The sequence below is a fragment of the Scomber scombrus genome, chromosome 7 (assembly GCF_963691925.1).
Source record: "Scomber scombrus chromosome 7, fScoSco1.1, whole genome shotgun sequence".
NCBI classification, from domain to species: Eukaryota; Metazoa; Chordata; class Actinopteri; order Scombriformes; family Scombridae; genus Scomber; species Scomber scombrus.
The window spans coordinates 21217487-21245273 of NC_084976.1; the positions used below are offsets into that span (position 1 = coordinate 21217487).

The following is a 27787-nucleotide window of genomic DNA, read 5'->3' on the forward strand; positions in this document are numbered from 1 at the left end:
CATTGGCTAACAGTTTAGACGTGGGCGGGGCCTTGGCGCGTCCAGGCAGGTATGTAGGAGAGACATGAGAGGCGGTGCGTAAACAGAGCGGGCGAAGATGGCGTCGAATAAGAAGAGTGGTGGGAATAGCAGATTTGAGAAAGGTGTGAATGGAAGACGCTCATCCAAACATAAAGAGGGTCCAGTGGGTGAGTTTTTCCTGTGCCGTGCCAAACTTGCCACTGTCCCCCCCGCCTTCTCCTTTTTGCGTGTTGTCCTCCCCCTTAGGTAATAACGTCCCCCCCTTTTTTGACGCTCCCTGCATTAGCAGCTACGTTAGCTAGCCTCGGTCGGCCAATTTGAACAGCCAGGATTTAAGCCGCTGGGTCTGTGTCAGCTGCTTAGGTCCTGTGATTGTTTTACGACATCAAAAACGATGACATGCTGAGGAAATTGCTTTAAATACAATGTCGTGTTGTACCTCCTTGGCTAGCATATCCACAGTACCGGCATCCCCTTCAGTCATGTATATACTGTACCTACTGTATGTGCACTGTTAGTTGTAGCAGTAGTTTTTAATGTCAATGCTCTAGTTATAAAGTATATGTCTCCTTTTTGTACTCACCTTTTTTCACGTTGTGCTGTGTCCTTAATGTCTCAGCTGCTGACACTGACAGGACCCACCTGAACAGGTACTGAAAACACAAACAAGGGGGAGGGGAGGGAGTACAACTAGATGTTAGATTTATCTCCCAGTGTGGCATTAGGAAAGGGGGGAGGAGGATGGGGAAGGGTTGCTGCTAATGTACTGTGCATAAATCGATTAAGCGAATTGATAAGGTCAGTAGCAACCAATGGAAAGCCTTTGTAAGGTGACGGTCTTGACATGATGCTGCAGGCTGTGTGATCTGCTGTTATGACTGAACAAACTCCCACTGTTGTTTTATTCTCCTCTGTAAACTAGGCCACTGTCTCACTGGAGCTGGAACAATCTAACCAAAGGGCTTCCACAGCTTAGTCAGTAGTCTGACAATATGCCATGCATTGTCTTTATTTTTGCTACTAGAAGAGTTTTTGTCTTATTTAATGTGTGAGGTTTGCTAACACACTCAGTTTCCATCAGATCTGAACACTGGTTTTTTTGAAATGTGCTTTTCCATTATAGGCGTTGGATTGTAAAAACTGAAGGAAGCCATATGTGTCCTATGTGAAAGCCCATTGTTTCTGGTTTCCTGTTGTTCAGTTTGGCCTTGTGTGTGTGTAAAGGTGCTCTGTCTGTGAGGAAGAGGGTGAGGGGGGGTCACAGCTTTCTGTCCTAAGCATGACACTACAGAGCCCCTGCTGTTAGTGCTTCCTCTTGCCCAGCATGCATTGCTCAAAGTTTGCTATTTTTAAAGCGTGCTTCCTACAGACATGGCATTTGTAGGGTATCAGATGTCTGGCAAAGTTCAAAAAGACTGACCAGACACCATATCTTAAAGAAAAACTGTTAAAAGGCCATATGGAGGAATTTTCCTGTTAAACACTGCCCGGTCACAACACATGACAAATGTATAGACTCTCTGCTCACATAGATAGATAAATAGTTGAGGACTTTGTGCTGTTACCAGTTCCACTTAAAGAAAAGGCCACTTCGTTTTCATGTCCTTGGACTCACGTTTTCCTCAAGTAGGTCAGTTTAGTCTTGATAAAAAAAAAACACAAGAGAGAGCCGTCAGTCAGAAAAGGCCTAGACAGGATCAGCACCGTTAATCATACTAACATTAAGAAGTAACTCAAAGACCACAATAGTACTTTCTTGACATTTTCTCCATAGAAGAGACTTGCATTGCGAGTTCTAGACATAAAGGTAAACAAGCAGGTTTTTCCAGTTTGTTTGTGCCTCTTAATACAGGGCTTTTTTTAAACCAGGATTGATAGATATCTATATATAATATGTAATATGACCTAACCCTTTTAGTAACAGGTTTAAACAGCTAACATCAATGAAGTGCTAAATTAATCCATAACAGTGGATCCCTGCAATTTGGCATTCGTGGCTCCTCGCTTCCCTCACCGGTGTTCCCCGTGTCTGAGTGACAGAGTGAGAGAGAAAAACATGAAATATTTTTGTTTTATGAATAGATATGAATAACATTATAATTAGCGCTGTTATTCCTGTTTCCACATGCTGTTTTCCTCATCTACAGTACTACAACAATGCAGTGTTATGAATTTTACGTTAATACTGTTTCCTCAACAGTCTGACTTTTCCTGTTTCTTTGTCATCAAAACAGATGATCAAACATTGAACTGATTCCAACAGATGGAGTGTTACAGTCTGGTTTAAAAAAAACAAAAACAAAAAGACTTTCACACAGGATACACCTGTGGTTTCTCTCTCTCTTCACTCTTCGTCTCTAAAACATACACCTGTGGTTTTCCGACCGTGACCTGTCAAAGGGCCCAAAGACAAAAACACATAGAAACAGCAATAACTGGGGATGAAAACGTAAGACTCTCGACTGAGTTAACATGTTTGAAAGCAACAATAATGAAAACCACGAAAATTAAACTTTTTCACTGGTGTTCTTGCGGTGTCTCTTAGTGTGTGTGTCACTGTTTTTCTACAAGTGGGTGAGGGGTCATGTATCTGTTCCTTGAGCTATGGGACTGTCATGTGTGGTATCAGCCAAGAATTCTGAACGGAGAACATATTTTATTTTATTTTTTGCCAGGAATAGATTCGATGAATTACATTTCCACCCTTTGTTTTTTAACATTTTTTGATGGGGTGTTCATGTTCTGCCTTCATGGACAAACATTTATATTGCTCAAGAGTTGGCACATGCTGCACATCCCTGCTGCATGAACACTCAAATGTATGTTCAAAGGTGCTTTTATTGATACTGTTCAACACTTAAAAAGTCAAATCAGGCTCAAGTCAAACAGATTTAATATTGAATTGATTAATGTAAACAGTGGTTAGTGACTTTGAGCATGTTGTTTCTTTTCTTTGTTTGTTCTTGTTATTTGTATACCTTTGGGTTATTCGACAGTTGGTTATGTAAAATAAACACTTTTTAAGTTGTAATTATAGGCTCTGCTAACCAGTGCATTCATTATTTCAGGTTTTTATTTAAAGATTAAATGGACCATTTTATGACTTAATGATATATTAATTGCTAATCATTGATTTTACTGCTCTTTGTTTACATTTGTGAGACCTTATTAAATGTGTAATGGAGCACAGAAGACACATTAGAAGATAAACAGCCACAATCTTAGACTATTAAATCATCTCATATTTCCATGGACAATCTCTGTTATCTGCCAATTGGGTGGAAGGTCGCTGGGAGTTGCAAGCTTAACAGCCAATGGCAAATTATCCCACTGTCACAGAGAGAGGGTCAACTGGGCCGGGTTTGCCTTTAGCTCCCTTAACCTTTTTTTAAAAGAAGCATAAGAGGGACAAGCAGAGAGGAAAGAAAAGGACAACACATTGCCTTTGAGAAGAATTGGTTATGACAGGCTGACATACAGACACTGACAAGAGGAGAGCCACAGAAAGGGAAAAAAAAAAGAGCAACAGACACCAAGAGGGAGAACAAACCCAATTGGAAAACCCTATCTCTTTCCTCTCTGCCTCCCCTCCCTCCCTCCTATCTGCATCTCTCATTCTGTCTTTCTTTCTCTCCATGCTTTCATTGCTTTTGTGGAAGAGAGGAGACAGACATGGACAGAGCCTTGAACTCAGAAGCTGGTAAACACTTTTACTTTTTTTTCTCCTTCCCATCTCTTTCTCTCTCTCTCTCTTCCAGCTTTTCAATAGTTAGTCCATACAATGCATTGTGTGCTTTGCCAGAAGCTGCCTGCAGGTAGTTTTTTTACAAACACTCAATTCACACTGTGGGCCCCACAGGAGTCGTTATACGTCTGTAATGTCGCTACTGTTGGTTGTTGTAGATGATTTATTAATACTACCTGCTCTCATTCATCTTTAATGTGGTGAGACCAGGTTCAAATTTTAATGGTTGCAGTTTAGCTTACAGTAGCCACTTATGTTAGTTTCATAGGAAGTAGTGATGCTTAAAACGTGCTGCTCTGTACATAGCTATAGGTAAACACTCGTAGATATGTAGAGAAATTTACAGGCCTTTCCTAGATATGTATGGCATTTACTTGTCTTTCATAGATATATAGAGCATTTGCTGGTGTACAAACGGCAGAGGTGATAAGACAAGTAGGTGAGTCATTGTTTTCCTCATAGTGTCTCTCTAGTCTAGTCTATCAGCTGCTATTCTGACTTAACGGTAGAGACATTATAAATGTTTCTCTGTTTGACTCATTATCTTTAGTTAAACAAAGGTGAAGTCTTCACCGGACCATGTCAGGTTTTAACTATGAGTGAGGTCTTGATAACATGGTACAAATGTTTCATTACAACTTTGCTCATTTGCATAATGTATGATATGCTCCCTGCAGTTAGTAAGGGCTGTAATGCGTCGGTTTTATTATCATTAAGCAAGTTCTGGAGCAACTTATGCTGATCCAGGGGTTCATCAAGTTCACGCTCAGTTTACTCTGTCAACATAAGGTCTGTTGGCGTACCCTGCTGAGAGAGTCGTACCCCGAGCTCTAATTAAGCAATGTAATTTAAATTTTGGCTTTGAGCCCAAACTGGTATGACTGCTATATAATAGCCAGTCTTGCAACATGGCATTTCACTGACTGCTCGACCAAAGCAGTCATTGTGTCCCCTCAGGTCACACTGCTATAATTGTATTTATGCCGGCAGATATATTTGTATTTACAGATGTTCTGGTGGTTTTATGCTTGTGTCCCCTGATGTTTCTAGTTTTTTTGCTGACTGAATGAGTTGTTTCTTGTGTTGTCAGGGTTAGCACTTTCACAATCTCTCAAGTAATCCACTGTCAAATCATGAGATAGCACAAGATGGCTCACATTTTTTGAGTGTGTGTGTTGCACATGCAGTTACTGAAGGCTTCTGCCATTGGTCTCTTTGATAAATGTGTATGATTATTTGCATGAGTGGATATAAAACTCAAATTTCCCTCCTGTTTTGTGCCTCCCCGATCCCTCTCTCCTGCTACACCTTTGAGATCTTGTACAGCTCAGTTTTAATAGGAAGTATTCCTAAGACGAAGGCTATATGGTCTGATCTCTTTGAATTTGGATAAGAATCCTTTGAGCCCACTGTGTTAATGTTAATTAACTGCTGTTAACTTTAAGGAATCAGTCGACAGAAACTTCAAATTCAAATCTTGGTGCTCGGATGCACCTGAGGGAGACAGTTAGCTTTATTTGTAGATTATAACCTCACATAATTTGAATACACAATGTAAATTCTGTTTTAGTGTGGAGTTTCCCTTGAAGTCATGGGATGAGCTTATGTCGGATAGAGTATTCCTTTCACATGTTGAATCGATGTGAAATTAGGCCCCAAGCTGCTTCATTAAACTTTGCAGGAATAGATAGAACTTGAGATTGTAATGAAAAACCACTGCAGTGCAGCTCTGTATCTCCTCTCATTTGGCTTTGCAGACTTGTCCCAGACTGTCCTTATACCCCAGGGCCATGAATGCCTCTGAAATTCAGTAGGACATGTACTATGGATTTGGTGGCAACTTCACATAAACTTTAAACACAGGGTTTCCCGTTGTTTGCAGATAATTATAACCGCTTGGCGTGTGGCAGAAGAAAACATATCTCTGAAGAACTCTTTTGATTTCTGATTTGTTAAAAGGCCAAAGTGTGTCTGTAACATTTGGGTATGTTCACATGAGGCACTTTTTCCAGTGCCAAATGGAAGGAACAGCTTGGCAAAACGACTTGATGGATGCCTGGATTGGGTTATGTGTCCTCATCCATTTTTTAGCATTATTCAAGCCAGTTGCCAATTGCCCAATGGTGGACAGTGTGCCCTTTGGCCAAGTCCAAAACATTTCTTCATGACATGATTGATTTGAGTATTCCTTGCTAAGTTTTGAATTCTGAAAAATAAACATCCAACATGGAAAATGTGCCAATTGAGGGGCGTCTTACCCTGTGGGACAGGTTATAAAAACTCTCCAGAAAGAGAAATGGTGTGAGAGGCAAAGACGAGGCAAGGAATTGAGGAGATGGGCAATGGCTGCAGAGATTTCTCATGCACTGTGTGTGTTTCAAGTCATCTGGCTGATAAATATCTCTTCCCTGATGTCAGGGGGTTGTGGTTCCTCCAAGCAAACTGAAATTGCCTCTCCCATTACTCTCACTGAATGACAGGGAATAGCAGAATAATTGTGCGATTAGGGCTCCATTATTTCTTTGACCCTCTAAAGAATATTTCACTAGTAGAATCTTTTAGCAACTAGAAACTTTTTAGCATGCATAGGCAACCTCTGCTGTTGCTTTGAGGATGTGCACAGAAACTTAAACTTCTTTTATTTTTCTGTATTTGCTTCATTGCAGCAGCTTTAAAAAAACAATTGATAGTAAAAGTTTCATGTCCAGTGGCCGGCTGATATAATTTGGCTGTTCATTAGGTATGTGCGGTTTAACTACAGTTGATTCAACTCGGCAGAGTCTTTCTTTAAGAGTAATTTTGAACTGATCATTATCCATTATCTCTCCATTATGGCCAAATGTGTTTAGATTCTGCAGAGTAATTGGTTAAGACCCATCTATAATAATGAAATCATATACCGTCCCGCTGTCTGCTTCTCCCCTAAATTCTCACTTTCTCATCTGTCACGTCTGTCTTCGATCCTGTTACTTTGTCCGCCATCCCTTCTCCTCTGTCCTCTGCCTCTCAGCATGTCTGTAACTCTATACAGTAAGCACCAGCCAGTCCCTGGAGTTCAGTGTTGTGGAGGCAGAGGTCTTAGATAATGCGGCAGAGGAACAGTAGGAATCCAGGAGGGATGTTGAACTGGGTCTTTGTTATGCTGCATTAGAGCACAGATATGACTTACTTGATAAACACAGCTGTGGGTTGTCAGCTGTATACCTCCCTTTGGGACCCTCTCTTGAGTGTGTTTGTGTTTTTGTCAGTGTATGACTAATTTGTGTTTGTTCCCGGCAGCATGACGTTAACAAACGGCCTCTGCCTTCTCCTCCTGTTCCATGCATGTCTGACTAGATCTTGGTGGATTTTGCCTGCTTAGCCCGGATTTAGATCGTTTAATTTCAAGGCTTGCTTAACACGTTTCAATCAATGAGCTTCTATGCACCGGGCTATGGGGGATTAGTTAATAGGAGTAAAAGAACATAACATAGGATATATCCAATGATAGATTTGGTAGAGTGTTTACGTGCTGATTACAGCGGGGGGAATGGCACTGAATGAAGATCAGGCTGCTGTTTTTAAACTTGCAGGACCAAGTACCAGCTAACAAGTAGTTTTTACAACTCCTGAGTAAAGGGATATATAGTGATATCAGTAATTATCTGCCCTGGTGAAAAGATAATTTCCCTCCTGAATACATAAAGAACAACATTAATACCTGTATAATGTTACAACAATAAGTGTCTACCTTCATCTCCATGTCAATCTTTGCCCTGCTTCTTTGTCTCAATTCTCCTAGTGATGGATACCAAGGCAGTGTTTGCAGCTCTTTACGGCGTGTGTGAAGAGAATGCCGCCTTCTTCTCAGGAGGGGCCAAGCCATCACAGGGTGATGCGGCCAGGCGACTGGTTGAAACAATGAACCTCATCCAGGAGCACGCTCGCAGTCTGGAGCCTGTGATCTCTGGCTTTGCTGCAGTATACCATCATTTTGACTTTGATCCACATATACCTGCTAATGGTTATCGCTCTTTGGTCAAGGTAAGCTGTGGGATATTGGGAGGTCTATTTGTGTCTGTTTGACAGTCTAGAATCTCTGTCTGTGTTCTCATTTCAACCCAGCACAGCTTTGAGAATAATAATCCTACATACCGCATTAGGTTCTTATCAATATTCTCTCTACACTGTGAGAAACTGCTCACCAGCCCCTCTTTCCCTTCATATCGCTGTGTTTCAAGGTCAGTCCATTTGTTTTACAGATTGATTTTATGTTGCAAATCAGGTTAGATAAATTCCTCCAGCTGTAGAATATCTACCTCTACTGTACTGACTGTACTTTATCTTCTACAGTTATTGATGAAGCATCATGACCTCAGTGGCTACAGCCCACCACAACCGAACAAATGTAGCAGAGCAGCAAATGAATGCTGCTCTGTTTTCTAGCCTCTCGATTTCCACATGTTTAATCCTTCTCATCCCCACAGTGGTACTCTGACTAATCTGTAACACCCTGGTGAAGCAGCAAGCCTTTCACATGCTCCACATGCTGGCATTCAAGCATGCTATCACACATCGTTTTTTTCCCCCCCTTCAAGCTTACCACACTAATCTCAATTACAACTTAAGCAGGCCCATAAGACATGGCTCTTTAATGATTATACAATTAAAGAACTATGGTTCGCTTTGTTATAATGGAAAATGCTATGTATTCATAAAAAAGGAAAAATGACCTAAAGTTCATAATTTATCTCAAGAATACATATCATTCTGAAGTCTGAAAATAATTTTATTAACTAAGGACTTAATTTATCTAATTCATTTCAATCTTATTAACCTTGATTTTAGGTAAAATACGTAGTTGATTTACAGTTTCTGTACAAACAAAGTTTAATGCTTAATGTTGATATCACATTTTGAAACAAGTTTGACAAATTTTCCCTAAAATTTTATTTAAAAAAACGTTCTTTGTTCTTTCCAGGTGGTGCGTTGCTGCCTTCTCCACATCATCCACAAGGGGCGCTACATCACCGCCAACAGACGCAGCATTTTCTTCCGAGTAGCTCACAATGCGGGAGAGATGGAGGCCTACTGCAACGCCCTGTGCCAGCTGCGCGCCCTGCTCTACCTGGCCCAGCGCATGCTACATGACAACAGCCACGGCAACCTCTTCTTCCAGGATGAAAGTGGCCTCAGCGAGAGCTTTGTCCGCGAATACTCGTCAATGCACAAGGGGTGCTTCTATGGCCGTTGCCTGGGATTTCAGGTGGGATGAGCTGTGTAGCATGGGGACAGGTGGTGGGAAAGATGAGAAATGGGAAGAGTAAGATATGGGGTGGAATAGACATAGTGTTCAATGCATTATCTCAGGCGTGGTGGTTCAAATGTGGGGTTTTTGTAATGCAAAACTGGAGACGCTAGGGAGAAAAACAGATGGGAAATACTTGATTGTACTTGAAGTTAGCTGCTGTAGGTAATAGGGGATTAGAGGGATATATGTTATATAATAACACATTTCACAAAAATACAGAGGAAAGAGGAAAAGCAACCTCAAACTCAATTTTCACTTGACACATGCAGACAACTGAATGTAACCATATTTACAGTTCTGTGTTAAATGTTACTTTTCATGTTACATTAGTTTGTCATTATATTATTTTCCTGTTCAGAACAAAGTTCCCAAAACTAGTCTCCCATACCCTGTCAATTTAAAAGGATTAAGCAGTGTCAAAAAGCAAATTTGAGTTGTTGTTATCAGAAACAAATCTAAAAAAAACCCCACCTGTCCAGAAAGTAGTTTGTTACCAGGTCGTCGTATACTTACCCAGAAGAAAGGTGAAAAAGTGTTCAGAAATGTGATATGTAAAAGCTTGGAAAGGAATACAAACTAACTTACTTCTCCTGCCTAAACATGGAAGTAAAATGAAATAATGAAAGGCAGTGGATGTGTTGAAGGAATGCTCTTCTTTACAGCCATGGCTTCTGAACTTATTGAGTTTAACGAGAAAGGCGAACAGAGGTCAATATCAAACTGAAGGGAAACAATGATGAAACCTCTGTAGAGCAGCTGGTATAAATTTATAATGCCTTAGACTCATCTGATTTTCTGATATCTCATCTATGTTTCATTGTCTCTGTTTTGGATTATTTTAGTTTGAATTTTGTTCTTATTATTGTTCTTAATTGCAACATGTAGATGTAAAACTCTGTTTTTGCCCACCCCTCCCTCCTTCTACAGTTCACTCCAGCCATCCGGCCCTGTCTCCAAACCATTGCTATCGGCCTCGTGGCCTTTGGAGAAAACTACAGACGCCATCAGTCAGGAATAGGTCAGCATCATCTCGTCTACCTCTCATCGGAGAGCCACTTCGTTGTCATTCATAGATCATACTCACGCCCGCATCTCCTCTACATTGCTCCTTGGCCCCTGATGTTGTACCTTTTTGATGTTGTGTGTTGATGCTCTTTCATCCTTTGGAATTTAAAGGCCTAGCTGCCGTACTTCTTCTATATTTCAGAATGTTTTCAGTATGTACACAGTTACGTACAGCGGCAGAGATAGAAGAACATGCACCATCATATACACATTTGCACCGTGCACACACACAAACACACATAATCATTTAACATTCAAAAAGGGATTATTAGACTCTCATGGTTTCTTGTGCTCTCTGCTGCGCCACAGTGGAAGCAGGAGGTATTGCACCATATGGTGAGTGTACTGAAACCCCCCTCCCCCTTCCTCATAGTCCTCTGTATTAAACTAAGAGGCTATACGATGTAGAAGTTGCTTCTATTGCACAGCTCCGTTCTTAAGCTGCATTAGCTGTCCTTTGTCTGTATTTCAGTGTAAACCTTGAAGTCTTAGTTGCAGTCAAATTGCAAGCCCAAACCTTTATCTTGCATCAAAAACTGCGTAGAATCAAATTATAATATTTTGAAATGCTTGTACCTCAACATGGCACAAGCACAATATACTTGAATAATTTATGGAGCAATAAGATTATAGTGCTGTGAGTAAGTAAAAGCCATTCCAGCCTGAGTTTTACTCGTGTTGTGGACACTTCTGTGAGGTTTGCTGTGTTTTTAGCACTCTGTTTGCACCCATAGCCGTCTTTCTTGCTTTCCTTCTACCCTTTCACCTTCCACTTGAGTTTATAATTTGTAATGTTTTTTTCATGTGCTTGTGTCTAGTCACTTACTGCAACATTAATGTACCCTTATTCCTGTCCTCCTTCCGACTGTTTCTGTCTTTGTGAAACCATTGGTTTCATTTCCATTACTTTGAGCTTTAATTACTTTTCATTCTCATTTTCAATACCTCCTCAACTATACACATTCTTCTTTTCTTTTCTGTCCCTTTCCATTTAAATTCTAGTACCTTTGCTTTTCTTGCATTACTCTTGTTTCTGGTGTTTCCCACCCATTGATATACCCTCCGTCTCTTCCCTAGGTGTAGCAGCCAGCTCTTTCTTTACCTCAGGGAAGTACGCCATCGACCCAGAGTTGAGAGGGGCAGAATTTGAACGCATTACACAGAATCTGGATGTCCATTTCTGGAAGACGTTCTGGAACATCACTGAGACCGAGGTGCTGTCGGTGAGTATCCGACTGATGCTTCTTTTTGACAGACTTTGTCATCAGTAATCTTACCATGTCGTCATCGCTAACCCATGCACGCAGATAAGTGCACTGCTCTCTTTTTAATATTAAAAGTGTATCAGGGATATTTTACTTTCCTCTGGTAAAAGTACCTTTCTATCATTATGCATTTTGGCCTACAGGCCGTTAGTAATAATAGAGTGGAGTTCAATTTATTCAATGGAGTTCATGGTTTATTCATCTGGTTTCTCTTTCTCTCCAGTGACCTGACTCGCCATATAACTTGCACTTTCTGGCTCTCCTTCCCAATTTTTTCTCTCTTTTTCTCTCTATGTGTGCATCTCTCTACAATCATCTCTCTTTCTCCAGAGTCTCGCCAGTATGACCTCAACTCAAGTGAAGGTGAACCGCGCTCTTTCTGTGCCTCCTGTGCCCTTTGATCTTCCCCTGGCGACCAACCACAGTGCATCTGTAACCATAGCTCCACCATCAGCACACATCGGCGCTGCTCCTGTTCAGATGAGGCTCATCTCTTATGACTTACGTGAAGGACAGGTACTTAAGTCATCATTCAGTTCACACTTTAGTGGCACAGTGGAAAATGCAGTATAAAATACTTAATTATCTGAAATTTTCATGCCTATAAAACTTGCTCTTGTCTTGCACTAGCTCCTTGTAAGCGGACTAAGGATTAAGTATTTGTTGTTTGACCTACTTTATGATAGTTTTCCTCCAATGGGTCTTTTTGAACCAGCATGCTTATACCTGTTCAAATATACAAAAATAAAAATTCTTTAAACATTCAAACAATATTAAACAGCATATTAGTCATATTTTTCGACAACTTCTCCTCATCCTCATGGACTTAATCCCCTTCATTATCTCTATCTCTCTCTCTCTTTATTTCTCTCACTTTTTGTACACTGTCTCCCTCACTGATTCTCTTGAGAGAGTCCCTCTCCCCATCGTAGCTTGTTGTCCTCCTTTCTTTGTAGTCTGGCACTTAACCAGACATGCTATCAGCAAACACTCTCAGCCATTGATCACGCTCTAACAAAACAACAGCGTCCTTTATAATGTCACAAAATACAACCCTGCATCAGCGGAAACCCTCCCTCTCAGCCACAGCTCCCCTTCCTCCTTGTTTCTGTTAATGAATGGGAATTAGTGTGCGTTCATGCAGGCGCAGGAAGGGCTGGCAGCAAGCTGCTGCAGAACAGCTAGTTAATCCTTCTCTCAAAGGAGTCCTGTTGCTAACACTAGCAATGAAATAGATTAACAATGAAAACAAGGCTTTGTTTACAATGTACACAGTCATCAGAGTGATGCATCACAATCTGCCATAATGTGTAGTTTTTTACTTTAAGGTTTAAACAGGTTGATGTAATTTATTCCTCTGTGAGTTCATCCTCTTTCTCTTCATTTGTTCATCCCTCTTTCTCTCCAGGACAGTGAGACTCTGTTATCTATGTCCCGCTCTGAGGGGGGCGCCATCTCACTATCACTGGGGCTGAAGACCAAACGCCTCCCTCCGTCTCCCTGCCTCCTGGTCCACTTCCATGGGGGAGGCTTTGTGGCCCAGACCTCTAAGTCTCATGAGGTGAGATATGGCTCAGTTTTGCAAACTCTGACTGGAAAGGGGATTTCCCCTTTTGTTTGCATGCAATTAGTTCTATTTTAACATGAAAAACTGATTTTGAAAAAGTTTATCAAAAAAGTATTTTGACTCATCTCTGTGACAGTATCTGATCTGTTTGAATGAACATAGATAATATGTTCGTAGATTATAGATTGAATGAGTGAGTTTTTGATCTGAATGCAAGTTGTATGTGTGTAATTTAGCGCTATCTGTACAAATCCAACACCAGGCTCAGATGTTGTTTTTCCAGGATTTGATCCAGTATCGTCACAGCACTCATTCAGCTCACTTCACCCTCTCATTTCTTCTATACTTCAACTTCTGGCTGTGTTTTCTCAAACTAATTGTAATTGAACCCCAGCTAATTAAAATGTTAAGGAGACTGAAACCAGCTGATGGCAGAGGAGCAGAGGGGTTACCAGTCTAAGGCTTCCTCTGTCAATAGTATGGCACGTAATGAGCTGTTAAGCTAATTATTTTGTAATGAATCCCTGAAAACTTTGAGACACTTTGCCCTCCCTCCACACCTTCTTCACTGGTGAGGTGCTGGCTCTTCTCTTACATTCAAATGATTGCTTCCTGTCCTTCAGTTCATCCTCAGCTCTTGTTTTCTCATTGAGCAGGAGCCCATTTCCCAGATTTAATTTCTAGATCACTCTGATAGAAAAAGAGTCACTAAAAACACACACAAGCGAATGTCTTAAAAATTGTGTTTTATCTCTTCTTTTCTTCTGTTCTTCTGTTGTACTGCGACACACTTAGAGAATATCAAGACGTTTTTTCATAAGTGACAATGCAGAAAGTAGTAGGACTCATTTGACCAGCTTAGTACATCTTAGAGGGGAAAGATTATTTCAACTTGTTTTTTGTCATGGCTTCTCCCCATTCATCCTGCACTGATGTGGTCATCTGCCGCTGTGTGTGGTCTTTATGTGGCATCAGACTACTTACAGCTACTGCAATACAACGCTCTGTGAAATCGCAGATGCGTAGCAGCTGCATAGCAACCAGAGGATGAGAGGGAGCAATCAGAGAAAAGGGTGAGCAGGGCTGTCATGTTGAATTAGCTGAGAACTGTACAACCCTGCAGAGAAAGATTACCCTGGGCACTAATGGAAGACTTGTCAGAGTATGCTGCTCTCTTCTTCTGGGCTGCTTTTTTTAATTTTTTATTACATCCTCCCTCTCAATCGTTCTAATATCTCACTAAATCCTTTTAGTTCACTTAATGTCCTTTTCACACTCCTCCCTGTCTTATTTCGGCACCACATACTTTACTAAATTTTACCCAGTGCATTCTGCTTTCTTAACTCCTGTGGCAGGGCAGAGTGAATACATAGAAAGGTTCTCTAAGGGTGGAGGGTCATGTTGTCCGCTGTACCCCTCACATCTCCATTTACTCCTGTGTCCCTTTCTCTATTCTGACTTCTCATGTTCTCCTGAGCACTGATTCGGAGTGAGAGTTCAATAGAGTGGCAGTGCTCAATGAGCCAAATGATGCTGAGATCACAGGAATTTGTATTCATGCATCTGTGCATTTTGCAACTTGGATGGACCCCCCCCCCCCCCCACACACACACACACACACACACACACACACACACACACACACACATTGTTTGGGCAGAAGAGGTATAAGCTTGCAGATTAACTGCTCTGCCTGAGTGGGACTGCAGCTCCCATTAATTCCTGCTTAGAGAACAGATCTAGGACCCTGTGTGAATGTGTGTTTGTTTGTGTGCGCAGGTATTTTTTAATCGGATGTGTGTGTGTACTAGCAGAGTTTCCTGAGTCATGTAAAATTAACCAGCCTTAGGCTGAGCCCCAAAAAAAGCAGGTACCTCATCTCTGCCCGTTGGGACATTTGTTGTAAGTCTGTACTTCCTTTCATGCGGAAAAACTAACTGGAAAACCTGCCCATCGAGTCTGGCACATATTGACGCTCATTGAAGTCCGGCAACAACGACTGTTGTACGCACGCACACACACACACACACACACACACACACACACACACACACACACACACACACACACACACACACACACACACCTTAGGGGAGCACCTTTGCTGATTCGTTCAAACCCACACTGTCTGACCTGAACTGTTCTTGAACTGCACACACACTCACTTGTCAACAGTCTATCTCTAAGATTGATTGTGACAGGTACAGCTTTAAGACAGCACAGTTGACTGCTGGAGCTGCTACTATGTTTTTTGTTTTGTTTTCAGACACATTGCGACACACTACTATACACACACATATTGCTTTTCCTGGATTTGTGAATGGAGAGCTGTCACTTTCACCACCATACCTGTCATAGCTAGTCAAGAAGTTGTTGGGAGATGATAAAGACAGAGGAGGAAAGGAAGAATGCTTTGTAGGAAGAATATTTTGTCATGACCAGTTTTTATGCCTTTCTCACATTTCAAGGTCACTGCATTGCAGCTGAGAGGAAAAGACGAATAGTAAACACTTATCCTGACAGTAGCAATAACACAAGGGGGAAAATCTCAGTATTATGACAGTGACTTTGCTTTTGTAGACTATCCCTGTAAATCTACACCATCCTCCTGTCTTTGTATTTTTCTCTATGTACTCTGCAAGGTAGGACATGTGTGCGCCTTTATTATTAACGTATGAGAAGAAAGAAAATGGAGGTGACTGAGGGCACTGCTCATTTTCCTTTTGTCTAGACAGCAAGCCAAAAAGCAGACAGATGACATCAGAGAGACACATAATTTTCATAACTTTTTATCCTTGCTTCTTAATGTTCACCCCCACGCGTCTCTCTCACCACATTTCTTTCCCTGTCCGTCTCTCTGTCTCTGTGTTTTATTGTGGTCGCTTTTGTTTCTCATGAATTTAACAACATATGATATATTGAACTTACTGATTGTTTCTCCATTCATAAATTCTCTCTACTCCATACCCTTGTCGTCTGTCTTGTGCAGCCCTATCTGAAGAGTTGGTCCCAGGACCTTGGGGTCCCCATCCTGTCAGTGGACTACTCTTTGGCCCCTGAGGCCCCTTTTCCCAGGGCTTTGGAGGAGTGTTTCTATGCCTACTGCTGGGCTCTAAGGAACCACCACCTACTAGGTACCCACACATCTCACAGCATTGTTTATACCCAAGTGCTGGCTTAATCTCCTCTTTAAATCCCTCTTACTTTATTAAATCATGTGAAAAACATATGCTGTAGATATGTTATTTACCTTAAGAAGGTAAAAGAAAGTAGTTAGAATTAATGAGTCTGAACAAGAAAAGGAGTAAAACTCACGCCTTTCAGGTGTCTGTTTCTGTAAATCCTCACCTTGCTAATTCTGTGGACCCTTCAAAAGGATTCATGAAAGTAATCATGCCAACGCACAATGTCTTGCACTGTAATCCTTGTTGTGTAATATCATACAAATTGATATGCTCAATATTCAGGCAGAAAACAAAAGACATCTGGTTGATTTAGGGTACATCCAGCCACTGAAGCACGCAGTGTCAAATTAACAGTGATTGCTGTACAATATGTTAGTGTTGTAGTACAAGAAGACGATGTCACAGCCATGAGGCAGACAGTGAGACAGCAACCTCTCACAGCAGCTGCATATTCAGCTCTTACAGAGGAGAAAGGAGATACTATTACTTGATGCGTGTCACACTGCTTTTTTGCGCCTCAGTGAATTTCTTAATGCTGCATAAAAGGACTTTTTCTCCTCATTACTTTTTTAAATTATACCCCCTGTTGTTTGCTCACCTCTGTCCTCACCAACCCATTTGTATCTCTCCAGGCTGGACAGGAGAGAAAGTGTGTGTGGCCGGTGACAGTGCGGGAGGCAACTTGTGTTTGACAATGTCAATGCGCGCTGCTGCCTTTGGTGTGCGAATACCAGATGGCATCGTGGCAGCCTACCCGGCTACCCTGCTGACTGCCTACGCTTCACCCTCCCGTCTGCTAACACTTATGGATCCCCTGCTGCCACTCAGTGTGCTCTCCAGGTGTCTTAGCGCCTACGCAGGTAGGAGTTTGTGCGTGCGTGTGTGTGTGTGTGTACTTTTAAGTTAAAGCAGCGATTCTTTTTTTATCTGGAGAAATTAAAATCTACTTTCCCCCTTTTTCTTCCTTTCAAGTGCTTCTCCATGCCTCTAAACATGATGTTGTGTAATTAATAATAATTAAAGTCTTTAATTATTATTATAGTAACAGCTGGTGTGCGGCAAGCTAGGATGTGTTTTTTTTTTTTACTTTTAGTCTGCAACAATTTATGAATATAACCATTTTCTCTATTTTAACTGCAGAAGTGCAACGACAAGCACAGGTTGGTAGGCACAAAGACTGTGTGGGCGTCTCCATGCGCAGCTGCTATTTAGGTTCATGCGTGTGCAGCAGCGTAATATGTTAAAGGGTTGGCTCAAAGTGAATATAGATGTGCGTGTGGTGATTAATAAATATTCTCTCAGCTTGTCCCATCAATGCTCTCACAACTCTGAAATAGTTATGTCAATCATGGTTAGAAGTGATAAAAGCAACTCAACAAACAGAAAGGTTTTTTTTAGGAAATGTCTGGACAGTTCAGAGCATCCACCCACACGAACACACATCACTACAAGAAAGTTGGAAAATAGGCTGTGATGAGCTTTGCTAATCCGATGCCTACTTAATTAAAAATGAGAATGTGCACCATGTGCTCTGCGCTGGTCACCCAAATAACTCACAAATGTGCAAAACGAGTTTACAGGGCAGGAAAATGCCAACAGTCGAAGTGCTACTTGCGCTGGTTGCGCCTTCATGAAAACACATCCCTTTATGTGTATAGTATAAAAAACAGTAACTATAACATATGACAAAAAAGTCAGTACTAAGGTGAAAGAGACTTTCTTAAAGTAATCATTTTGTAAATAAAATAAAATATTTTCGCCTATGTAAAGTATAGGCATGTTGGGTTGTTTGGACAACTTTCTCTGACAGTAACTCAGCTTATTAGCATATAGACTGTTTTCAAAATGTTGCTGTTAATGCATGTAAAAAGTAGAATTTGCAATAATATTTGTCTGGCAAAAGGAAGAGAAGTGGAGAGGACCACGATAATTGGTCAACAGTGCGAAAGTCTGACACAGAGATATTGTTTTTTTCTTTTGTCTACTTTCAATAACTTGAATCAAACTCTAATCATTTTCGATTCACTCCTACTGTCATTGCTGTGTATTATTGTCTGTAATACAATTGCCTTTTGGCAGTATTGAACCCTGTCAGTGGTTTTCTTTACTATTATACATTTCCTATTATTGCTTTCCCGTCTTCTGTTGTAACTTATTCATGCTTACTCAAGAATAACAAAAAACACTTCAGTTTGTCATCTTCCTTCCCCTCTTATCTGTGCTGTACATCTGTCTTTCTCTCCTAACCCTTCCTTTTATGTCTCACTCTCCAGGCAATGAGCCACAGGCAGAGAAGCAGGTAGAGAAAGTGAGCACACTGAGCTTGGTAAGGAGAGACACAGCTCTGATGCTCCGAGATTTCCGACAGGGAGCCTCCAACTGGATCCACTCTCTGCTGGATTCCAACAGAGCCTCAGCCTCCCCCAGCACAGATGCAGAGGCGCCACCAGGAGCCACTGGTATACCACCGTCTGTGATTGTGTGTGTGAATGTGCAGTCAGGTGGGAGAGGTGCGGGTAGCATTATTGTGTTTTGCTTGGCAGGTTTTGAGCTTGCAGTTTTCTGTAGTTGCAATCTGCTTGTGTCTTTGATCATGTCTATCTGCTAGATGTGTGTATGTGTGTGTGTGTGTGCGGGCGAGCTTGAAGCACCCACGATTTCAGCGTGTTCATTGAGCTAATTTATTTAAGTTTTATGGGTGCAAAAACATCAACTGCCCTAAAGTTCATTGACACCCCCATATGGAATAGATCATTGACATGGATACCCTTTATTCAGCAGTCAACCAACCAATTATCGCTGTATCCCACCCTGTTGCGTTACACTCCTGTAGCCCCATTCATATCAATTCACCTCTTTGGAACAGCAGGGCTTTGACAGTAATTGTTAATTGTAGTCACCGTAAATCTGGTGGCGAATCGTAATTTCCCTGATGTCCCGTTAGCTAGGTAACACTCCCACAGCTGCAATTTCAAACTAATGAGATTGTCATTGGTGGGTGTACATGATTAAAAGGCCATAATGGTGCTGAGATGGTTTACTGTTAAGGAGAAGGGAGATCTGTGGCGCTTTGTGATGAGGCCAGCCATGACGATTCTTACAGCTGTGTTTTGACGGCTGGGGGCGGGCGAGTGATATAACCATGACAGCGCCATTTGAATTTCCTCCACCCACTTATCCTCTCTTCTTCCTGATATATCCCAATTAGCATTTTAGGCTTTTAACTGTTGGCTGTCAACCAAAGGACATATGATAAGTGGAAACAGTGGAATAACTGAAAGTGATTGTGTACTAACATCAGTGTTTGTGTATTTTTTCCTGTGTCCTCCAGTTATTATTGGCCTCTTTGAGTGGCCTCTTTATCCTCTATACAGCATGTAATTTGCATGATTTATGGTGTTTTTAAATGAACTGTTTGTCTGTCTTAAACATTTAGATTTTTTATTTTTAATGGTCTTCTTCATATTTCCCCCTCTCTATCTTGTCTCTTAGACACAGTAAGGAAGAGCATATCAGAGGCGTCCATTTCTTCTCGTCACGCAGATCCCCCTGTACCATCAGAATCCTCTGAGTTCCCCACCAGGAAATTATCTGTGAAGAGCCAGACTTGCCAGGACTTGGGCTCCCACAATTCCACCTCCAACAGTGCACCGCTTCTCTCTGAGCGCACTGTACGTCACACTTCAACATGTTTACATTGAGATTAGCATGCTCACAGATGATGCTCATATCCAGAGAAAGTGAACAGTCTCAAAAGCTAGTCTAAATGTTTTCTGTTGTGTTCACGCCCATTACACGTTTTCTCTGCATGGCCTGAACCAGCAATTTTTATGCTCACACTGTATGGATCAATTGACCGGACACAACATGGGTGCTCACAAAAAATAGTCGGTTTTGTTCACAAGACTGCATCCGCAAAAATGTTGTGTTAGAATCAGGCTTTTCCATACAGTGGATACACTGCAGGCTGATGCTTATAAGAACACTTGGCTGTTAGTGGGAATTGTTGTGGGAACTTAACGTGGAAAAGTCTGCAATTCAATACTGATTATTGCACCATTACAGTGAGGAGAAGTAACACCAGTCCCTTGTCTATAATCAGGTTATCTCTGCTTTCAAACAGCTTGCATTTAACTGTATGTAACTTGCATGTAGCCTGTTTTAAGATTATACAATATTAGGGGTCTGAACATTATTTCACCATGCAGATATTTTGGCCCAGTATCATACAGTGCGGTTTCATCATGTTCCACCTTGATGAACTCAGCTGAGATTATATCACCCGTGCCTCCTAAACGGATTTGGCTATAGAATGCTGACTGAATATCTCAACTTTTTGGTTGTGTGAGTGCTGAATAGGTATTGCAGATTATCCTTGCATGTATTTTCACACAGACAGACTGGATTAGTGGCTGGTTTGGGAAAAATGGCTAGCAGAGGTGACATCAGATTTTAAATATGCTTTTCCTCCTTGAAATGGGGATTGTTCAGCCAAGACACTCAGGCTCTGAGCCAAGGTTTTTAGAAGATTTTTACAAGGACAAAGTGGTGTGTGTGTGTGCATATTTTATTTATTTATATATATATATATATATATATATATATATATATATATATATATATATATATATATATATATATATATATATATATATATATATATATATATATATATATATATATATATTTACATGCATACATACACACAGATGGATGATAAAACAAAGGAAAACCCTAACGAATGCAAAAACCCCCCCCCAAAAAACTGAAGGAGAAACACACAGGTTTCCACACAGGTGCACTGCATGGTACAATTAAGCAATTAAAGTCCAATCATGCTCCATGGCATGTGAAAAAATCAAGATGGCAAGAAGAAAAGATCTAAGTGACTTTGAAAGAGGGTTCATTGTTGGGGCATGAATGGCAGGCGCTTCAGTCACCAAGACTGCTCAACTGGCTGCTGTTTCGTTTGGAACAGTGACTTAAGTGACATCTGCATTTAGATCTATGGGGAAGAAATCATTAAATAGGGTCAGAAATTGTTTTTGACAGCACTCATTTGATGACTTTGATGCTTGTGCATTATTGCGATATGTAAGGAAAAACAGAAGGTGACAGAGAATGTCAATACATGATGTAATCAGACGATGTGAACAAGATTAGTCCGTTGACAATTACATAGAGAGGGATATTACAGTAAGGTTGCAGTGCAAACAGACATGGTCGACAGACGTGGAATAAAGTAATATTGTCAGTTGAGTCATCACTACCATATTCTTGACAAGTGGGTGAGTCCATGTGTGGCGTACACCAAGAGTATGGTACAGGCCTGGATGCTTGACCCCTACAGTGAAGGGATCTGGTGACTCTGTTTTGCTGTGAGGGGCATTTTGCTGGCATGGTTTGGGTCCACTTAGAGGGAACGGTCACTGCAAATCAATACAAAGTAGTTCTAAGTGATTACCTGATTACCTTTATCCTATGATGAAACATCTCTATCCTGATGGGAGTGGTCTCTTTCAGGATCACAGTGCCCCTATCCATAGGGCATGAGGAGTATATATGTATATAATATAAGCCAAGTTTCCCTGTCAAATATTTTATGCCTTTGTTCTTATTCCCTTGACCACTCATTGCTGTGTAAGCTGAATCATTTCTCGTCTCTTCTTTTATATAGCCAGAAGATGTAAATTTCTTCCTTTCCAAGGAAGCGGATTCCTCCATATCCAGCGACCTGTCATCAGTGGCCATACCACCCCCTGTTTGTGAGGAGGGATCAGAGTCGGAGTACCCCAGGGAGTTTCCCCTGGGATTCGAACCACTGCGCTCAGAGCAGCTGGCTGAAATGAGGGTGGACACCTCTCCAGTGGTCAAGGATCCGTTCTGCTCCCCTCTGCTGGCTCCTGATAGCATGCTCAAAGGACTGCCACCTGTACATATAGTGGTAAGAAGAAGCAGCTGTTGGAGCTTGGCGGGGCACGTTCATACAGTGAAATGCACAAACAATTTTGTTGTTGGATGGTCTGAGAGATTAGCGTTCATAAGCTTCAACTTCAACACGTTTAAAATGCATAAGAAACAGTGGGGTTGGAGAGGGAACAGTTAAAAATGTTGTGAAGTAAAATACCAAAGAACATACAGTGCATACAGTTCTGTATCAGAGTGAAATGAAGTGTGAAGGGAGAAATACATGAGGTTGAAGCCTGCTCTCTCCAGTGAGAACAGCGTTAATATGAAAATGAAGAAATTGGTGTTGATTTTTCAAATGGCTCGAGTGAGTGAGAAAGAACGTGAATAAAGCAGGGACAAAAGAGACTGGGAAGCTCGGCTTCCTTTTCTTCATCCCTTAATTAAGATTCTTGACATGTCTGAAGGGAATCCTAATTTGCTTTTCACCATTCTTTCCCTTTCCCTCCCTCTTGCTTCTTGTCTCTCCCGTCTCAGGCTTGTGCATTAGACCCCATGCTGGATGACTCTGTGATGTTTGCCAAGCGTTTGAGGAACGTAGACCAGCCTGTCACTCTGTGCATAGTGGATGACCTCCCCCATGGCTTCCTCAGCCTATCGCAGCTCTCCAAGGAAACGAGGGAGGCTGCTAATGTCTGCGTGGAGCGAATTCGTGCTGTCTTTACCCAGGAGGAGACACCCCCTGAACCACGCAAGCACCGCAAGCTGGAACGGACCGATAGGGGTGTGTCGGCCTCTTCTGGAGAAGCTGATTCTCTCTTTGTCGGCCCCATAGAGGAAAGCGAGCTAGCTGTTGGGAAAGGGGCTAAAATTGCTGACGGGGAGGGGTTAGTTGCTGTGGCAGCCCAGAATAACAGTGACGCTGGTGGAATTGGGGCTTAAATAAGGTTAGATTAAAAAAGAGAGACTGCAGTTCACCCGAGTGAAGGGAGGAAGAGAGGATGACGGTCAGACAAATTTAGGTAATCCAGTGCCTAAAAGGGGAGAGAGAAAGCATCCAGAAAAACAGTAAAGATGGGTGTGTGGGGTGTGGGTGTGTGAGTATGGGAGATTGCTCAGTTTTTGAGAGACAGAAAAATAGTAAAGCAGCACTGAAATACAGCTTCCTCTGCTTCACAATCCATGCCGTTTGTCTGTGCACCATCAGCATGCACTGACACAAATCTGGCAGACAAAACGAGCACACACACAAAAGACAGCCATGTTTTAAAATAAAATAGTAATTTACTGTAGCAACTACTTAGATCAAAGACCAGCACTCACCCACACATGCAGCACACATACTTAACACAGTTGCTGTTAGGCAGCAGAATCTCAGACACGAGGCAGCGCAGAAGGTTCTTGAGACAAACCTGAATGGGTAATTCATCCAGGCCAAGGCAGTCATTGAGGCTCTAATCAGATACAGGAAGGCACACTATATGCTTCTGTATAGAGTCATCCTCATCAAAATGGCTACTTGTCCTTTAGGGAGCCACTCTAAATCACACTTAATAACTCCACATTGTGTTCTCCATTACACCAGTTTGGGAGTCAATACAGCTCACTTTGTGGCTAGTATGTCTGTTGACTGTCTCCCAAACAGATTTACCGAGCTCAAACACAACAGACCGAAAGGCTCTAAACTGGATGAATTGATTTACTCGCTCCTTGAGATTCTGTTGCAGTTTTTAATCATAATATTAATCCTTGCAGTACTATTATTTTTGTTATTTATATCAGTTTTCTATTAGGGGTGGAACGTTTCACAAAATCCACGGTTCAGTTCATATCATGGTTTAGGTTCGGTTCGTTTTATGTTGTTCTTTTCTGGGGGGAGGGGGTGTCATCAAGGCAAGAGCGCAATACAGATTAATAGAAAAAATCCTTAGTTTAACACTAACTGACAGTCATGTATCAAAGAAACTTTTAAATTAGTGCCTCAGATGAATTAACATTATTTTACACACACTGACAGCATGAACACAGGCGGGGGTCCGGGATTCCCCCCGCAGAAACACGTCATCGGGAGGGATTCCCACCTGACCGGCCCTAATTGATGGAGGAAAAGATGATAACAATATGAAGAGCTGTCACATGAAGACCATCTTGTGTATCCTACCATTTGTGTTATTGTGTAGTTTGGCTGCTTTGCTATAATCTACCTGTATCTGGAGATGGTGAGGCTCTCTCAGGTCAGTAGCTGCCGGTGCTCGTACTGTTGGGAAGCTTGGCACGGAGCAAAAGCCTCCATCCTACATAAGTCCTACGTATAATAATGTAACGCCTCCGCGTCGTGCCAAATGAAAAAAACAAACTTCACTGGGTTATTGGCAAGGCTTAAGTTGCGTGTGTCATGAACCGAACAAACCGAACGGGACGAATTTTTTTAATGAACCGTTCCACCCCTATTTTCTATTGCTGTATTATAATCCATGAATCATTACAGATCTGTTTCTTGATTTGTACACTATTTTGTTTGTTTAATGTAATCTTATGCTGTTTATTCTACATTTTGGAATTTGCTCAATATTTACCTCTGCTTCTTAAGCAACAGCTGCTCTGACATCCCTGGCCTTTCCAATTAAATGTATGTTTTACTCTCAGTAATGCATACTTATAAGATAGATAAATGTAGAATATTACACAGGGACAAAGTGCCCTCTCTAGATGCTGCCTTGTGGCCATATTACTAATGCAATGATTACATTTTATTGATTGCTACAGTGAAATTTGTGGAGATGCACTGAGGTGCATTAATTTATGATCACAAGTACTTGAAGTCTTTCAAGAACAACTATAGCTATCAGATCTTTTGGTAGATGCAAAATATCTTTATTTTCATTATTTTAAAACTGGAAAATGTTGCTCAACATTCCCCTACTGCACAACTGGAGTAATTGAGATGGGGGCAGCAAAAAGCCCAGCTTTCCACTATCCATACACATTTAAACTTCATTGCACTGATATCCTCTCAGGTTGTCCCTGTTCTTTGCCAGGCGTTATTGCGCACTACTTCTCTGTACAGTATGCAGTGTGTCAAACTACCACTTCTCTCAAGTGAGGGGATTTCCTGCCTGACAACCTGCTTCTACAAGTCAGAGTTTTTAAGGCAAAGCTTGAGGGCCAAGAAAATAGATTGTAAGAGTGCTGTGTAAATGCCACTGAACTTAAAGTGGCTGGCGGTCCAGAGTTTTGCTCCCCACCATCATATTTGAGGTTGATTTCATCTTCAATAACCCGAGGCCCACTCCTCTGAGCGTTTTGCCACTGAAGCACTTTGAAGTACACAGAAACGTCCTTTGGAGGGTCAGTCCCTCTATCAGGTCCAACTAAATATAGATGCCAAAAATGCTGGCACTGTCCTGCCCTTGCTTGGTAACAGGGCTGGGGTTGCCAGGTCTGTAGAGAGAGATGCTGTGTGATGAATAGGATTTAGCTGAAGCTCCGAGTGCAAAATCCTTCCCCCCGTAGAAGAGCTGGATTTTCAGCAGAAAGTCATGCTACCGGATTAGACCATGCTCAGTTCTGTCAGCTCTGAGTACTTACTGCAATATTTTTAGTCAGATTGATGGAGAAAACCAGGGCTGTGAAGAGGAAGAAAGTAATACACTTATCCCCTCTGAGATGAAGTTTGCTTTACTAGCCTCTGTTTATGCTCACTCTGCACATTTGCGGTAGTTGGTTCGTCGATCCGTGCAAGTTTATTTTAGGCTTGAGCTCGTGTTCACGTCAGTTATTTAAAAAAAAAAATCTTTGCTTGGTGCCTATATGTGTGACTGACTCATGTGGAGTCTGCATTCGTGTGACCACTCACTAAAACACTCTAGTCTTTGTGACACGTCAGAAACATGAACTTACATTTGGGCGCATCTTCTTTGTTGGTGCTGTACGTTCACACAAAGATGGGAAAGGCACTTTACAGTCAAGAGACTATTCATAGTATTAATCATCTGTTGTTGAGAGCAACCACTTCGACGTATTCAAAGCTCTTAAGAATAACAGTTTTTGTCTGTGATGTACACCAGTTGGACTTCATCATACTGTAAACACTGCATATTAAGTCCAGAGTGGTCGGTATGTGAGCTGTGAGAAAACTTTTTTTTTTTTTTTATATATAAATGTGTCAAATCCATTCACTTGCTGTTTATTGACCTCTGTATGCCTCTTACCTTTGATGATCACTCATGCATTAGGCTAATGCAAGTGATGGGCCATTTGGTATTTTGGACAGTTCTCCTACATGTCTGCTGTCATCATTTTTTCGTGTAGTTTAGCAGTTTTTGTGGATTTAGATGATGCTTAAATGCTGCCTGCAACTTTGAGCTGAAATGTTTTATTCAGTATTGTTTTAATTAACGTTGCTGCATCATAGGATGTTGATGATCCACAGAGCAACTTTTTTTTAAATCACAGATTGTCTTTTTGAGTAAAAACTAGTAGTGGTAGTTCAGTTTAATGCTATTTTTATTTGAGGTTGTTCGATTATCAGATTGTACTGCATACCTCTATTTTTTTCCTCTTTAAAATCTCTACTCTCATGTTTTGTTTTGTTTTTAGCCGCAGGCTGATTTAGCTTAAATGCAATGCAAAGTACAACTCCACACAAGAGCTAGCTGCTTCCACCACTAGATCAATATATAAGAAAGCTATGCAGTTGCACAACAGAAACCCATATTTCTTCTTGTCTGAGTGTTTTTGTTTCCTCTATCAGGAATGCAGTGGTGCCCTTTCATACTGTGCAATGTGTTTCAGTAAACTTTTACAAGATAAACCTAGAAAAGAAAACCTAGTTTGGTCACAGATACATCAGTGTGAGAGACTGACCGCAACTGCTACTAGTTGACTAATGAGAATTAGTAATTTTATTGATCAGTTAGATAGCCTTCGTCTATAGTTCAAGTTGAGTCAAGTTGAACCAAAGACTGCACTTTCCTAGCTGTTGAGTGTTTGCTGTTACGTGGTATCATTTAAAAATATCCTGTCTGCAGTTCGTATGCTAAACACTACGCACCGTAAAATGCAATTCTGATGTAGAGTTTTATTAGCCTTTAAAAAAAAACAAGCCATAGACTGGAAACAAAGCTGTTTTAAGTTTTTTTTTTTTTTTTTTCTTTCATTGAAAACACCACAAGTGCAAACCTGTGAATAAAAAAAAAAGAATGTATTATAAACATTATATGATTCATGTAGATATTTTTACTTTAACATATCTTAATCAGATTGATTGCAGATTGATTTGCCTGCATTTTCTTTGCAGGTTTCACACTAGAATGTTATGTGTGACATGCCACAAGTCGGCTGGTTTCTCCTTTGTTGATTTTTATCTAAATAAATATATTCTCCCATGAACCTGTTGTTGTTTTTTTAGTTTTTTTTCTACATAGATCAGACAAAAGGTCAACTAAAAGTCTCTAAGAACAGCAATAGATTGTAATTCAATGTAAGTGATCAGATATGGTATCTCTGGTGGATTTGTTTTGATTGATTTAAGATTGCATTTGTGAATACCAGAAACTCTTTACTGAATTTCACAAATATCTGGATTCAGCCAGGACTTTGGAAAAGTTAAGTAACAAAGTTGACCTTTTGTTAAACATATTAAGTGTCTAAAAACACACAATGCTTAGACGTCTCGGACATATTTCATCAATCTTTATTTCTCCGCTCAGTGCTGGACAGGAAAAAAGTATTGTAAGTACA

General features: G+C 41.1%; 1 protein-coding gene across 3 annotated transcripts; it reads left to right on the plus strand.

Moving 5' to 3' along the window:
- The first annotated feature begins 83 nt into the window (after nucleotides 1-83).
- lipeb (lipase, hormone-sensitive b) lies at nucleotides 84-27429 on the plus strand. 3 transcript variants are annotated; one of them, XM_062422333.1, is made up of 15 exons: nucleotides 98-188; nucleotides 641-671; nucleotides 3681-3721; nucleotides 7548-7789; nucleotides 8727-9011; nucleotides 9984-10074; nucleotides 11199-11344; nucleotides 11717-11902; nucleotides 12795-12947; nucleotides 15943-16087; nucleotides 16771-16998; nucleotides 18412-18597; nucleotides 19631-19809; nucleotides 21816-22082; nucleotides 22583-27429. In XM_062422333.1, exons 1-15 carry the CDS (start codon nucleotides 98-100, stop codon nucleotides 22985-22987), a joined length of 2676 nt encoding a protein of 891 aa, XP_062278317.1. In that variant the 3' UTR covers nucleotides 22988-27429. The 3 variants fall into 3 exon arrangements, with proteins under 3 accessions (XP_062278318.1, XP_062278317.1, XP_062278319.1); XM_062422335.1 differs by lacking the exon at nucleotides 3681-3721 and having other exon boundaries at nucleotides 121-188; XM_062422334.1 differs by lacking the exons at nucleotides 641-671; nucleotides 3681-3721 and having other exon boundaries at nucleotides 84-188.
- The last annotated feature ends 358 nt before the right edge of the window (nucleotides 27430-27787 follow it).